At 39.6% G+C, this 16554-nt stretch overlaps 1 protein-coding gene and 1 pseudogene across 1 annotated transcript in view; both read right to left on the bottom strand.

Annotated features, from left to right (window-relative positions):
* Positions 1-16554, bottom strand: part of MED12L (mediator complex subunit 12L) — a 317972-nt gene that overhangs the window by 273708 nt on the left and 27710 nt on the right. Inside the window, 2 exon segments of the mRNA XM_036017911.1 lie at positions 1888-2079; positions 9634-9738. Coding sequence (XP_035873804.1) covers positions 1888-2079; positions 9634-9738 — 297 coding nt within the window.
* LOC114490253 lies at positions 6853-7783 on the bottom strand (annotated as a pseudogene).

The raw sequence follows: 16554 nt of genomic DNA, 5'->3' as shown, positions 1-16554 counted from the left end.
AACCAGTGAATTGTTCAAGAGCTACAAGGATATCCCTAGGGGCCAGAAGTCTCCTTTCCCAAACCCAGCCATGACGATGATTAAAAGGCCCTTTACAGGCCACTGTTCACCTCTCGTGGCCATATGCTTGGGGTGCTGTGGAAACCTGACCCATCCCCTACTGGAAACCATTCTGTATCCTTGATCAGAGCTGGAGAATGACTCAGGAGCTTGGCAGGAAAATGCAAGTCTTCTGCAGTAAGCCGTCTCACAGAAAAATAGCAGAAATTAAAGAAGTATTTAAATCTAATTTGAAGAACATGCAAGAGTGCAACCTTATCCCCAACTCAGAAAGACTTCACCCTCTCAAGAAGATGACATGCTGAAGAGGGGAGACGTGGGGGACAAACTTTTGAAACACCCAAGAAATGAATACTTCAAAGTACAGAAAATGGTTTTGTAAAGAACGTATCTTTAACTTTGCACACAAAAAAATTTAATGTCAGGGCTTACCTGAGGAACACCTGACTTGGCCAGAGGCAGCTCCTAATAAAGAGAGAAGAACAATGGCTAATACACCACACCATAATTCATCTCCCGCCTAAAAGATGAGACCACTACACCCCTAAAGCAAGGGCATCAGCTCCTCACCAGCCTTCCCTTTCAGGAAATATCCACAAAATGCATTCCAAAACCTTTTTAAAAAAGAAGTCCTAAAAGCAAAGTTGTCAGGTTGGCCACATGGGAGGTGAAGGCACTAACCAGCAGGGACAGTGTGGACTACTGTTAGAAAGCCAACGACCATCAAAGGCTGCCCTTTGACTTGCAGGGCCCTCAAATACCACTCCCAGGCCATGGTGGGCCCACATGGTACGCATTCCTCACGGGAAAAGAAACGCCACGTGGCTCAGCCTGGGCTAAGACAGAGGCACTACCTGAGTAGAAAGAGTGCTGCGCATTTCAATAACTTGGTTGCCACTGAAATCTAGGAAAGGCAACAAATGCTGTGACACTAAGGCAAAATAAAGGCAATGGGAGCTACGTGTACTGTTTTCAAAAAGCTGCTTTAGAAAACAAACAAGCAACTACACAAAGGAGCTCTCCTCTGAGCTAGGCCTGCACCAAGCCAAACAATGAAAACCTAGTATCAGGAACAGAAGACGGGCACCCCTAAAACTCAAGGGTTTCAGGGGAGATGAGAAAGACCCATAGGATTACTTGAAAGGTGGGCAAGAAGTTAGAGATCAAGACAAACAGGGAGGTTTCTAGCTCTCTAAATTTCAAAAGACATTTCATATTGTTAAGATTGTTGACTATGGATTATTTCCCACTTGAGGCAAATGACCAAAGGCAAAGATTTTACAAGAACCCTCCCCCCCACCCACCATCCACTCTGCCAAAAAAAGCCAGGGGCTATAAGTAAGCCTGCCCATTTTCCTCTAAAACTTTTTCAAACAAGTTTTTCAAACACAGAATCACTATTACTATCTTTATCCGATTTGTTAGAAAGGAGACAGCTTAAAGCATTTGAATGGTTACTTTTCAAGGCAAGGAGTAACATCAAAGCGCAGATTTCTCCATAACACACTTTGGACATCCTGGGCTAAGAAAACTGAGAATAAAATAAAGTCATACTGCCTGTTTTCAATTTTAAAACCTGTCTACCTAAAGCCACATAAACTGCTTCCTGCGCAGAATGTTTAGGTCCATGGACATCCTAGGCACCACATGCCATCAAAATAAAGAGGAAAACAGCATATGTGCGGCACACACCTGGTATAGTATACCTGTACTGAGGCTCTGAGTTTTGGAGAGAACTGGGGAAAGGAAATATATTCTTGAACATTATTTCAAGTATCTTCATTTCTGTAATGCTGTAATTAAAACAATGTAAGAAAAACTGAATACCTTTTTTGCCAAAATAGCAAGTGGTTTATTTCCTGCTAAGTCGGAGAACCAACTATGAATTGCGCTCTGCGATCGAGCAGTAACCAGCCAATAATTATCTTTTGCATTAACTTGTGGTTTCTTCTTCCCGGTGTCCTGGAAAGTATTAAGTTTTAATTTCTCAGCTAATATGCTGCTAAAATAAGCTCCAATCTGAGGAAACAAAAAAGTTTGAAGACAGTAAGTATGTTAGTAATGTATATCAGCATTTTATGTTTATCATTTCAATCAAAAATCTTCCAACAGCCCATCAGAAAATAAAATGGCAATTTCAGTTCTAGAAATCAAGAGCTATGACTTCCGTGTATTAACATAATGCAAAAACTCCCACAGCGCCTTTGCTCCACTATTAACAAGTAGTTCAAGAAAAAAAGAAGAGCCTTTGAAAATCTCTGGTAAAGTGAAATTAATTACATCCTGAATAAATGTCAAGAAAACAGGTTCTGCTTAAATCTTCAGCTGTACTTTCCTTTTTCGTATCACACACCCATTTGGAGAGAATATTTTCCCTGAGAGGTGCTGCAGAGAAAGCCTAGTAATCAATCACACTGTAATCATTCTTTTTCTTGTTTCCTCTTAATAGCATGTATTTTTGGAAAGGAAACTCTGTATTTACACTCAGTGCTTTTTAAAAAGAGTCTAGAGAAATTTAATTTATTTTAATGGAAAATTACAAGAGTCAATTAAATTAAGTATTCAACATTTTTGATTGGGCTGCCAATTTCATGAGTACAAGTGTTTCAAGAGAAAGCTACTGTTACCTGTTCTAAATGGAACAAGGCAGCAAAGGGAGCTTCTGTGAATCACTGTAGCATTTTCATGTTAACCAGATCAAAAGGGGACAAAGGAAGGAGAATGACAATAAGAAGATAAAGTAATATTTAAAAATTAAATAAATCCACAAAAAACCTTTTGGTTTTCTGAATACTATCAAAGTATCATATTTCATTCCCTGGGGATTCTTTAATATGCAAGTTTATTAGTAATAGTTTCTAGTAAATACCTCCCATAAGGTTAGCAAACAGTGGTAACAATGATTAAAACGAAATACCTACTCTGGTGAAGCAAAATATTGGGTTGGCCAAAAAGTCCATTTAGCTTTTTCCGTAAAATAAAAGACACATTCTTCATTTTCACCAATAATTTTATCGATCTGGATATTTTGAGTATGTCGGCCATCTCCTGCTATTGGCTTCTAGTGGGCAGAAGCCTGGGTGCTGCTGAACATCTTCCAATGCATAAGTCAGCCTCACGGTAAAGAATTATTTGGCCAAAATGTCAGCAGTACCAAGAAACTTCACAAACCACTTTCGACATGTTAGATCAGTCACAGCACCCTCTCTGTACACCACACAAATCTTTTTTGTGTTTCAGTTGCATTTTTACCTTTCTTGAAATAATAAAGCATATATGCCAAAAATGTATGTTTTCTTCCATCTTCAAATACTAAAATGGCTGCAAAAAATTTACTGATTTTGAAATTGGTTTTTTAACGCACACTGATACGACATCTGCCGCAATATAATCTAACAAAATTGTTTCGAATGAAGTTAAAGACAACTAAACAATACTAGAGCCACCGTACGGGAAAAACTAAACAGACTTTTTGGCCAACTCAATAAGAATCACTACTTAGTTAGTGATAATGAATCATACAAGTGGTCTATAGGCTAAAACAGCTATAAGCAACTAGCCAAGTTTATTATCCAGCAGTGTGAAAAGCTAGTGCTGATGAAAAAATTTCTAATGTGCCTTGTAATTCCTTAATCCTTGTGATTAATGTACAATAAAAGGAAGTCTGTTTTTGGTGTGTTGATGCAAAATGGTAATAAAAATTAGAGTAATTACGAAAAAAGTCGAGGCTCTATTTTTTAAAAAAACAACGTAATTTTAAGCAAATATTTACTTAATGCCCAAACAGATTATATAATAAATGAATGCAAAAATTTAGGGAAAAAAAGTTGTTTTAAACAAGCCACAAGTAGTAACAAATTGTTTGATTTTAAATTTCTCAATCAATGTTCGGTCTTTGAATGAAGGATCCAAAACACCTACCTATGCAAATTGTTTTACACTTATTTGCAATTATGTATGAGCAGTTTAATCATAACAAAGACATAAATTATTATTTTAAAAAAACAGTCTGAGAAACCTGTTTTACAATTACTCTTTCTTCCATACACTTGACAGCAGTGGAACATCGTAGCTGTATATATGTTTTATTTCCTAATAAACCTGGTGAACAACCGCACACTGTGAACAAAGTCAAAATTTCCGAAAGAAACAAAAGAATAAAATGCACATTGGGACTTTAAAAAAAAAATCAAAACATGATCACACATTTAATTTTATTGTAACAGCAATATGTTCACATTATTCCAAAATCAAAAACAAAGGGAAGAGCCTCATCCCCAAGTCCCAATGCCAACCACCAAGTAACCAACTGCAATTAGTTTCTTACGACTTCCCAGTGTTACTTCACACACAAACACGAAAATTACCATGTTTTCTTTCTTGTACGCAAACCTCCTTCTGGACAATTAGTAAGTGTCTGAGAGCCTTTCACAGGAGAGCGTCCTCACCCACGTCTACAGACACACAGCAATGTGCTGACTGCGTGGGTGGATGTTTTACGGGATCAAGCACCTGTGTTCACGGACATCTGGAGCCCTCATTTCAAACCTGCTTTTACAAATCCCCTTAAAATGAAGACCCTTCCCTATTTATTATTTCAGACATGTACAGCTATAGCTTTCAGATAAATTTTTGGAATTCAGATTTTATGATTCTTTAATTTTAATCAATATTGCTAAGTTGCCCTCCATAAGGTTTATACCAATTTGCACTCTCTCAGACAAGGCATGAGCGATAAGGTTTAATTTAAAACTTGTTTCCATCCATGCAGAGCTATTTTAAAAATTACTTATTCAATAAGAAAATGGGAAAAGTTGAGGGGCTATACTCTATAGATTATATATTTAATATTTATAAGATCAAATTCCCTCAGAAGGTTTAATTCTTGAATAAATGCCACAGGAGGGTGATAGCAGCAGAACTTCTAATGGGTGATAATTCTATTGTTATTTAAATTGACATAAAACTTGATATGACTAAGAACTATTTGGCAGTTCAAATGAAGAGACAAAACACTCATATTCTCTGTTATGAACTAAATTGTGTTTCCCAAAATGCAGATGTCAAAGCCCTGAAGCTCTGACAGTCTTCAAGAACAGGGCCTTCAAAGAGGCGATTAAGGTTAAATGAGGTCACAGGGTGGCCATGACTGGGGTCACGACTGGGGTCACTGCGGGAAGGGGAAGAACAGCAGAGATGCATGGACACAGAGATGCGTGGGCACAAAGAAAGGACACCATGCGAGAGGGCAGTGTGTGCACACCAAGGAGACAGGCCTCCGGAGACACCAGACCTGCTGATACTTTGATCTTGGGCTTCCAGCCTCTGGAACTGTGAGAAAATAGGCTATCTCAGAAAATCAAATTTCTGTTGTTTAAGCCACCCAGTCTGTGGTATTCTGTTATGGCTGCTCTGGAAGACTAATGCACCTTCTGGGGAAGCATTCTTCTAGGAATTTACCCTCAAGAACAAAAGCTCTATGTTCAACGATGTCTCCAACCTCTTTATTAATAACCATAAGAAACTGGCAACAGCTAATTGTTATAGTTTTGGTCCATTATAGTACATAAATAATGAAATGTTATTTATCCATTAATTATTATTAATACGAATACTTCAGCCTCAAAGAAAAGTACATACAAAAAATGTTTCATTTTTTAAAAGTATATGTTAGGAAAGGTGGAAAAGTTTTGGATGGTGTTGATAGTTGCAGACCCATGTGAATGTACCAAATGCCACAGAACTATACACTTTAAAATGTGAAATGGTAAATGTTATGTTATGTTTATTTTACCACAATAAAAAAGTAGGACACAAATTACAACTTACATAATTGTGGTCGTAGCATTTAAAAAAGTGTCAAGATTAGAAAAAGACAAATACTTCTATCTTCTTTCACACCATTTAAATACTTCGGTTGACAGGTCAGCGAGTTATCAATTACATAAGTGTTTGTGTGTACATATGCACACAGAAAAAAGATCTGGAATGATACATAAACCTTTAACAATGGATATCTCTAGGGAAGGAGGAAAAAGTACAGACACTTGTCTCTATGTTTGATTTCTTTTTATGCATATGCATGATGGTTTCAATTTAATAAAAGTATTTTAATATTTGAAAAGTAGAAATAACTTAAAAATCAAAACTTAAAAGACCACAAACAGAAACAAAAACTTCTATCTATATATTGAATTATTAACATAACCACACAAAAAAATTTTAATTCAGAAAATCTTTAATACAACATTCTGAATATGCATTTTTTCAAATATGTTTTATTGCTTCAAATTTACTGTTTATCAGGAGTGACTAAAATAAAAAATATAATTGAGCCCCATCATCATGGGAAGGGCTTTAAAAGAAAACTGGTCAGATGAATATTACTGCTTTCCATTTTCAAGCAGTAAATTGTTGCCAGTGATGGCCAATAGTATGTCAAGAATACTCAAGACATGTCACATGCCTGTTCATGAGGTTGAGGGGGGTGGAGAAAGAAGACTAAGAAATAATTTATATGAATTTTTTTCTTTTTTTCTTTATTTTTTTTTATCTTCACCCAAGGACATGTTTATTGTCCTTGCTTATTTTCGAGGGAAAAAGAGGGAGAGAGAAAAGCAGGAAAACATCAATTAGAGAGAGAAACTGGTTGCCTCTCCTGTGCACCAGACCAGAGACTGTTCTATGCAGCCCAGTCAGACAACCCAGGCATGTGCCCTGACCCAGAATTGAACCCAAGACCTTTCAGTTTACGAGACCACACGACAGCCAACTGAGCCACACCAGCCAGAACTATGTGAACGTCTTGATTTCATCATGTAAGACAAGCACAAAAGCACCAACGCTGCCTCTGAGAACACTGGACCAAGCACCCTTGAAGATAGCTTTGCCTCCTTCATCACAAGTAATCTTCCTCCAGCAGTCAAGCATGCCTGTGTATGTGATATCGGTTCATTTGCACCCTGAGTGCATCATCACACAGCAACAAACGGTGTCAAGCAGATAGGAAGTCAACCCAGCCACCGCCATGACAGACTGTGCATCATCCGGCTAGTGAAGATGAGAGTATTCTTGGGACCTGGAGCATTCCCTGTGCAGCATCACTGATACCAAAGTGGGCAGCCCAGTATGTGATAATATCCTACACAGACACATTGAAGCCCTCGCTACAGGTCCCCTGATCCCATCAGGTTTGTAGATCTTAACCAAGCAGTCACTGAGGTCTTTGAAATCCCTTTCGGCTCCAGCTGAATCTTTTGATATGCAAAACACAGGGAGGTGGCCCCACAGCAACCACCTGATGTCAGATTGGCTGCAAAGTATCAGCAGAACTGGGTTCTCCAGTCCTCCCCACCCAGGAAGATCTACTTGTATTTATCTCTGAAAGCAAAGTTGAGAGCCTGGGTGGGGAAGGATCTGGTTACCAGCCAGAAGGACAGGACTCCTTGCCCCTTGGGGATATGAACCACACAGTGTATACTGATCTTGCATGGCTTATCCACTATGATTTGCTTGCTGACATGCTGTATGTACCTGCAGCAGCAGCTCGACTTGCTGGATGGATGCTACCTCCATCTTGGATATGGCCACAGCCACTGCACCTGCCAGGAAGTCCTTGGCAAAGGACACAGTGGCATCTATCATGTTGATGGGAAAGAAGAGGCGGCGACTGCGGGGCTGGGGTTGTAAGTGGCTGGGACTCTGGGGCTATAGTGTATAGTTGACTATACACTGTTAATGAAAGTAAGTACTACAAGGACAAAAATTATTGTAAAAAAATTGAAAATTTTACCTAGTAAATTTGTTGAAGATATTAGTATAATATATTCTGAAACTTTTTATGTGTATTGCAAGATAAATGAATAAATATGTTGATATTGCTGAGAGGCAGAGTTCTCACTTCAGGAGAAAGGAAATAAAGATGAAACAGGAAAAAGTCCTGTGACATTCATTGAGGGAGGCAGGGAAAAGGGAGGAAAAGAGGGTAGGAGGGAAGGAAAACAGAAAAAAATCAAAACATGTTTCCCATCTCTGTCCACTGAAATGACCCAGAAGTTATGATACTCTAGTAGCAAAGACCACGCCAAGCATGCACATTGGAGCTGGCACAGGAAAAGAACATGAACCTGGAATACATTATTGTGTCAGAAGTAAAGTGTTCGAAAAAAAGGACCCAAGAGCCAGGTTAAATGCACCCCCACTGGCCAAATATAAGACAATTTGAGTATCAAAAAGAAAAATGGTATTTGTCTTTCACTGCCTGGCTTATTTCACTTAGCATAATGCTTTCCAGCTCCATCCATGCTGTTGCAAAGGGTAGGAGCTCCTTCTTTGTTTCTGCTGCATAGAATTCCATTGTGTAAATGTACCAGTTTTTTGATCCGTTCATTTACTGATGGGCACCTAGGTTGCTTCCAACACTTGACTATTCTAAATTGTGCTGCTATGAACCTTGGGGCACATAGGTTCTTTTTGGACTGGTGTTTCAGGGTTCTTAAGATACAATCGTAGCAGTGGAATACCACATGATCTCACCTTCAACAGTAATCTAAACAACAAAACAAAAAAGCAAAATATAACAAAAAACACTGAAATAGAGAACAGGCTGACAGTGACCAGAGAGTAGAGGGGAGGGAATTTCAGGGGAAAAGGGGAAGGGTTTACAGGAACAAGTATAAAGGACACATGGACAAAAACTAGGGGAGGGTGGAAATGGGAGGGAGGTGGGGAGGACTAGGGGGTGGGCTGGGATGGGAGTAAAAGACAGAAAACTGCACCTGAACAACAATTAAAATTTTAAAAAAAGGAAAAATGAAAATAATACATCAGATTTTAAAAGGAGTCCAGGGGTTAAAAGTGATACTCCAAAATGGGATATCCTTTACAAAAGAATGCCAAGTAATAAATGTATGAAAAATAATAACTACTAGAAAACTATCATTTTGCATCCCTCAGCAAAATAAATCATTCAGCAGGAATTACCAGTGGATGCTAAAATCACAGGACGAAACTTTATTGGAGAAAAGGATATTCACAGGTTCTCAAAGTGTCACCACACAGGTTACCACAAGGAACACATGACACTGTTACGATGTAAAGAGATGGCAGACACCACCTGAAGTGATCAAACTCGGTGGAACCGACAAGAGGGCAAACTGGCACTGCGTGTTTTCTGATGTGATGCAATGTGGTCTTTTTCCCAAAAGTATTCAACCTGAATCCTGTCATGAGAAAACAACCAGGCAAATCTAGAACAGAGGACTAAAATATAAGACAAGTAACTGGACTGGACCCTCCTAAAACAGCAGTCCTGAAAGCTCCCCAAAAACAAAAACAAAACAAGATGCTGGAGAGCGTGCTGTATGAGATTAATAGGAACTACAGAGACAGGACAACCAAATGCAATGCATGATCCCCAACTAGATCCTAGACAAGACAGTTTACAGGATATTTGGGGGAATCTGAATATGGATTGTAGTTTAAATAACAATAATTTATCAACATTAACTACCAAGGGTGTCACATACACATACTTTCATAGAAGTTTTGGGACACAGATAATTATTAGCATACCTTTGATGGGTTAATTACAATATTTCTGGCTGAGCCATGTTCATCTCCAGTAAAGGCTGGCTGATTGTTGAAGCCTTGCTTTACATTCACAGCAGTGAGTTCATCCTGTTCAAGAAAAAGTATTGATTAATCAGAAGGATGTAAACACTCCAACTTACCCCTCATACTACAGCCTAATGACTAACTTTCCTACACTCTGTAGAAAAGAACTGCTGAACACACATTGAAGAGGGCAAAAATTAAAGTTTCAAACCCAATGTATAAATGTGTAGAGAGAGATAAAACAAATGAGGCAAAATGTTGACAACTGCTGACTCTAGCTATAGGGGTATGGGTGTTCATTATACCATTCTTTTAACTCTTCTGCAAGTTTGAAATTTTTTAACTACTTGGGGGGCGAGGGAGCAAAACATTCCTCCCCCACACAGACACATAAAATCACAGAATTTTTAAACTACTGGGTTGGCCAAAAAGTCTGTATGGCTTTTCCTGTAAAATAAAATACACATTTTTAATTTCACCAACAGCTTTATTGATTTGAGTGTCTTAAATATGTTGGCTCTCTCCTGCCATTGGCTTCTAGTGAGTACAGGCCAGGGTACTGCTGAACATCTGTCTTCCTGTGCATAAGACAGCTCCGCAGCCAAGAATCATTCGGCCAAAATGTCAATAGTGCCAAGAAACTTCACAAACTACTTTTGACATACTGGATCAGTCACAGCACCTTCTCCATACACTGCACAAATCTTGTGTGTGTGTGTGTGTGTGTGTGTTTCAGTTGCATTTTTACCTTTCTGAAAATAATAAAGCATAATACGCTGAAAATGTTGCATATCTTTCTTGTACCTTCAATACTAAAGTGGCTGCCCAAAAATTCACCAATTTTGGCTCTGGTTGGTATTGCTCAGTGGAATGAGCAACAACCTATGAACTAAGGGGTCACTGGTCCAATTCCCAGTCAGGGCACATGCCTGAGTTGTAGGCCAGGTCCCCAGCTGGGGGTGCATGAGAGGCAACCACACACTGATGTTTCTTTCCCTCTCCTTCCCTTCACCCTCTCTAAAGATAATAATAATGAATAAATAAATATTTCACCAATTTTGATCGTTTTTTAAAATGCATGCTGATATGACAGCTGTCACAAAACAATCTAACAAAAGTGTTTTGAATGAAGTTAAAGACTAAGCGCTATAGCCATTGTACACAAAAACTAAACCTTTTGAGTTGTTTCTAGACAGCCTATAGTTTGACTCTTCCTCCTTAGCCAGCCCCTATGCACACCCCTATCTTACATTCAAGAAAGCTGGCTCACTCAACTTACCCAAGGCCCCATAGCAAGTTAAAAACAAAAATGAAAGGTTCTTAGGCACCAGCTCTGTGATAACCAAACAACACAATGACCTGCAATTAAAGGAACGTTTGGAGCTTGCAGACTTTTTTCATACATCCTGGCTCAGTTGATCTTTACCTACTCTGAGGTAGACGGTAGATGTGTGTCTTCACGCCCATTTACTGATGAGAAGAGTGAGGCACACTGACCCAGACAGTACATGGAAACAGCCAACACTGAAACACTGACTTCCCAATCCTAGACTAGGAAGACAAACTTCCCTGACCCCATGCTACCAAATTATAAATGACACATGAAAATGTGACCTAAAAATACGTAGCCACAACTCAGACTCTCCTTAAAAAAGGATCTCTTACAGGATAGATACAGGAACTTTTCTTCCCAAAGTCACAACATATCAAAAATAGTCCAGCTTAAAAAAAAAAAAAAGGAAAAGAAAAACCTTACACTGCCCAGATCACTAAGTTACAGAACTAAATCAGAGTTCCTAAAATACAAACTTGAAAAAGTAAAAAGCTTGAGCAAAGGAAGCTACTTTCTACTCCCTTCACTCCAAGCCAAGAAATGGCCTTAGTAACTGTTGGGTTAACGTTGTCCACAACACAAGAATAGGAATATACACTTATTCCTCATAAATAATTGCTGCAAGGGTAAAATGAAAACCAAAAAAAAAAACAAAAAACCCCAACTGACCAAAATTACAGCTGTGATTAGGCAGGAAGCCTTACAACAAAGCAGTCCATGATATATAAGCATCTGAACAGTCACCTTGGCTGAGAACTGAAGTCTTCTGGAGACATTCCATGTAACTTAATTGTGTGGCTCTACCTAATACCCTGGTGAGCCACTGTCTTAGGAAGCTTTCCAAAGACCCCACTATAGGAAATGCAGCTCTATGACAATCAAGTCTCCTCCAAGCACCGAAGATTACTGAAGTCATGATCTGCACAGAAAATGAGCTGCGCACCTGTCAGAAGACATCTCAAACTGGCTACCACAGTTTCGAATTAATTATTTGACAATCTATGGCAAAACTACATAATGAAATTTCTGTAGTCTCAGAGTCTAAGAAAGAAGGGGCACAAATGGGGTCATGATAAGAAAACTGATTATCTTTCATTTATCATCAGAGTATTACAAGAAACCTTGGGTAACAGCATATGTTTTTACTAAAAATATGTTCTAGCTTAATCGAGAGGAAATGTGTGAGGCTTTTAGGACCAATTAGTTTCATTTAGTGCTGCTTAACTTTCTATTCTAAACTAACAACTGGCTCAGAGAGCTGCTTATTGTGTGTTACTGCTAACCACTGGCCTAGAGAGACATGCCCTATGTGTGTACGCATGCACACACACACACACACACACAAATTCCCCAGAAGTAAAAGAAGACGGAACCATGATTACACATCTGTCAACCACATCAGATTTTCCTCAAACAAGGATTCACACAGGTACTATTGGGAGACCTGAATTCTGAGAACTTTTCAATCTTGGATTGTAAGTTGAATGAAAATACACCCAGAATCTGACCACTACTCACTACCACCCCAGGTCAGGACCACCATCATCTCCTGCGTGGACACTGCAATGCCTCCTAATTTGGCTCCCATCCAGGCTCCCCTTTGCTTCTACTCTTGCCCCCTGAACACCATGTTCAATCCAGCAGCCACAGGGTTCTTAAAACATGAGAGCATGTTACTCCTGCTCAAAACTTGTCTTAACTCCCCAACTCAGAGTAAAAGCAAAGGTCCTATGACGTCCCACAAGTCCCTATGTGACCTGGCCCCTATTACCCTTCTGACCTCAGTCTGAACCATACTCCCCTCTTTGCTCACCCTACTCCAACCATACTGTTCTCAGTTCTCTTTGCAGTTTCTCGAGTATGCCGCCTGGGTGTTCTCAAGTTTCAGGACCTTTGTACTGTCTTTTCCCTCTGCCTGGATTGCTCTTCCTCATGGTACCCACATGGGCAACTCCATAACCACCTGAAGTCTTTGCTCGAATTTCACATTCTCAATGAGAAACTCTGATGACCCTATTGAAAACTGGAACTGCTCACCCTACTCACTTCATGCCCAGCACTCCAATCTTCCAAAAATCCACAGCACTTGTCACCAAAAACACCACGTAATTTACTCCCAACATGTACTGTCTCTTTCCCCTACCAGAACATAAGGGCCATGAGACCAGGGATCTTTGTTTTGTTCAGATGAGTGTCGAGCACATAGAGCTGTGCCTGACACATAGCACACAGCACACATAGGCACTCAGTAAGTTATTGTCAAAAGAATAAATAAGTGAATGACAACCTGTTTGAATACTTAACATAATAAGCATATTCTAAATCACTACCCCATGACTCTGGAGTCTATATTGCTATCTGTATTATTAAATTAATTCAACAAGGAGGTCATGAAACTGAGGTGGCTCTAATGTTGGTGGCACCTACATAAGCAAACCGATCCAAACCTCTGAAAGCCGCAAGGTTTTAACAGCAAAACCTAAGGTTAGCAAATTACAAACAGCTAACTAGCATTTATGCTATAAACAATGACTAATTTCCTTACTTTGTTTCCACCTTTCCTCTAGAATGGTTTTTCCCCAGCTCCCAGCAATGGAGTGGTCCTAATCACTTCAGTTTGGTGCTGCCCAACTGAAATCACCTTTTGCTCAAATACATTTCTAAAATTTTAATATGTCTCGGTTTTTCTTTCAACAGTTCTGATGTCAGAACTAGGACCCATAGGAGACCCCCAGTGGCACCCAAGAGCCAGGAGCAGCCAGATAAGATTGTCCGCAGCACCCAATGAGCTCACTGCTTTCTCCCTGGATCCGGAGTACCAGGTATCTAAGACCCCAAATTTTTGCATTTAAAAGAGCTCTTCAAATTTCTCTGAGCTTTTCTTTCTTCAGTCTGGGTCTGAGGTCAGCTCACTTAAAAGAAATTGGACTGGGTCCAACCTAGAACACAAACTGGTTCTGAGGTCGGACTGGGTCCAACTTAATTTAAGCTGGACTGGGCCCAGTGCAAGGCCTCAAGGAACAAAAAGGAGAAAAAGAGGAAAATTATTTCTCTGACTCCAAACAATCTGGGACTCCTTCATCTGGGACTCCTGATAACAATATGCATAAAACTTACAGACCAGAAATGGTTCTTTTCTGAACCAGTGGGCTAACCTTACCAAAGATAATCTTGAATTACAGTGGCCAAGTGGGGAACTTTTAACCTAGATAGGCTTATCCACTTCCGAGGTGCCCTAGAGAAAAAAAGGACCAAATTTCCCCAAAACAATGGGATGTGTTTTTATTGGTATGCAGAAGCTTCTAAGAAAATAAATGAATCCAAAAAATGCCTCTCTAAAACAGTCTTCACAAAAGGCAAATGAAAGCTTAAACAACAAGCTAATGGTGAATCTAAAAAAAAAGTGTACACTGACTAAACTCAACCCTGATAGCTGGGACTGCTCCTTCCCTTTTGCCTCCTCTCCTAAAATATTCTGAACCTACTAATACCTGTACTCAACTGTCTTTCACTCTGAAAATGAGCTAGAGGTTTGTTTAAAAAGAATGCCTTTTAAAGGAAGGCCCCCTGCTGAGCCTGGAACACCAGATATAACCACTTGCCATCGTCAAAGGCTGAACCCAGAGCCATTAAAGATGTTCCAAATCCTAAAGAGGAATTTAGAATTGGAATTGGAGCTTACAACCCAGGACTCCCAGATCTCTACCAATTTGTTCATGTGACATTAGGACCTGACAATGCCCCCAAATGGATGGCTCACCCAATGGAATTGCCATTGTCCTTACCATCCTCAGTCATGGGGAAAGTTGGAAGGATCAGCGGTAACAAAACTAAACTTAGCTATATTAACTGAATCAACCACCCTGGGAAAAGTTCTACCATTGGTTTTGATGGCAATTAAATCAACGCCTTTGGGAAAGTATAAATTAATGCTTTACAAAATAGTAACCTATGCTTTTGATGATACAACCACATGTTTTTCCTGCACTCATCAATTCTGACATAAGTCAATACTGTAAAGGTTTATTAAAATGCATTATGTCAAAGTGTATTTCCGTTGGGTAAAGAGAGCTTTCCAAGACCTTTCCTCCTACAGACAGTTGAACCTTCACAACTTAGAACCTACAGAGTAAGTCTTCTGAAAATGACACCTAAAAAAGACTACCCTTGAACTTGGTTGTAAGGGACCATAACAGGTCCTCCTCACTACCCAGGCAGTAGCCAAACTTCAGAGACTTGAACCTTGGGGTTCACCTCTCCCAACTGAAAAGGACTCTCCAAACTCTTAAAACTGCACAGCTAGAGATCTAAAGTTAAAATTGACCAAGGAGATGCCATCCCAGAAGCAGACAACATCTTGAGGTGAATAGCTCTCCCAAGATCATGGATCAAGACCTTCATCTCCAATATGAAAACAGTTATCTCTTTTGCCTATTTGCTATCTGCTTATTCTCTCTCTTAATGAGTGGGAAGACAACACTTTAATTAGGGTTTCACAAACAACAGCTACTGCAGGAAACTTAACTACTGGATTTGTCATACTAAACCAAAATCAGTACATGAAGCGAGAGACCCCTCGGTTCACCCTATAAGGAATTTCACTGGTATCCCAAATGCCACTGCATGCCTACATTTTTCTGCAGGTCTTTTTTATAAAACTAAAGCACTAAATCCACATCCCCTCATTCCTTGCCTCAATTTAACCCAGCCCGGGGGTGGGAAAATGAGATCCACTGAATGTGCTACCATATATAAATGACACAGGCAGTGTGAATCAGATCATTTGTAGGCTTGCCGTCAGGCCCACATATTTAGGCGGTCTTTCAATACATGACAATGCCATATTTGAGTCTTGGCTGAATGATGCTAAACCCTAAATTTTCCCAAAACAATGGGATTTTTTTTTTTGGTATATTGAACCCACACTTACAGAGGGAGCCCTATGTACGCCTCCTGGCTACTCCTTTTCCTATGGAGGTTTGGTAATGGTCCCTATGCTTGGGCAACTCACTGTCTTGACTGTCTTGACTGCCTTGACAGCTGGAGGATGAAAGGACAATGTGCTCTTGCTGTATTTATTGTTCCACTGTCCCTTCATAATACTTCAGAAACTCAACATCAGTCCATTCCCTTGTATTTATAGCATCAACCAAAACGAAGTTTACAAACAGAAATTAACCCCTCTGGATGGGGGTCATTTGGACAGTCCCTTCTTCCTTGGCTTAGAGTTAGTACAGACAAACATTTGATTAGAGACTTATCCTAAACTCTGGCAACCATTGCTGAGTCCACTGCCAAGGCCATGGCAGCACAACAGAAGGTCCCAGGCTCTCTTGCTAAGGTGGTCTTTGATTATAGAATTGCTTTGGAATAGCCACTGGCTGAACAAGGAGTCTGTGCCACAGCAAATACCTCCTGTTGTACCTGAATTAACACCTCTGGTACTGTGGAAATGCAAACAAAATATTAACTAACAAGCTATGTGGCTAAAACAGGTTGATACTTCATCAGATACATTTTTAAATTTATTGACATCAGCTGGTTCG

The sequence above is a fragment of the Phyllostomus discolor genome, chromosome 2 (genome assembly GCF_004126475.2).
Source record: "Phyllostomus discolor isolate MPI-MPIP mPhyDis1 chromosome 2, mPhyDis1.pri.v3, whole genome shotgun sequence".
NCBI classification, from domain to species: domain Eukaryota; kingdom Metazoa; phylum Chordata; class Mammalia; order Chiroptera; family Phyllostomidae; genus Phyllostomus; species Phyllostomus discolor.
The sequence above is the reverse complement of the archived record's forward strand: the minus strand, read 5'-3'. Positions and strand labels throughout refer to the sequence as shown.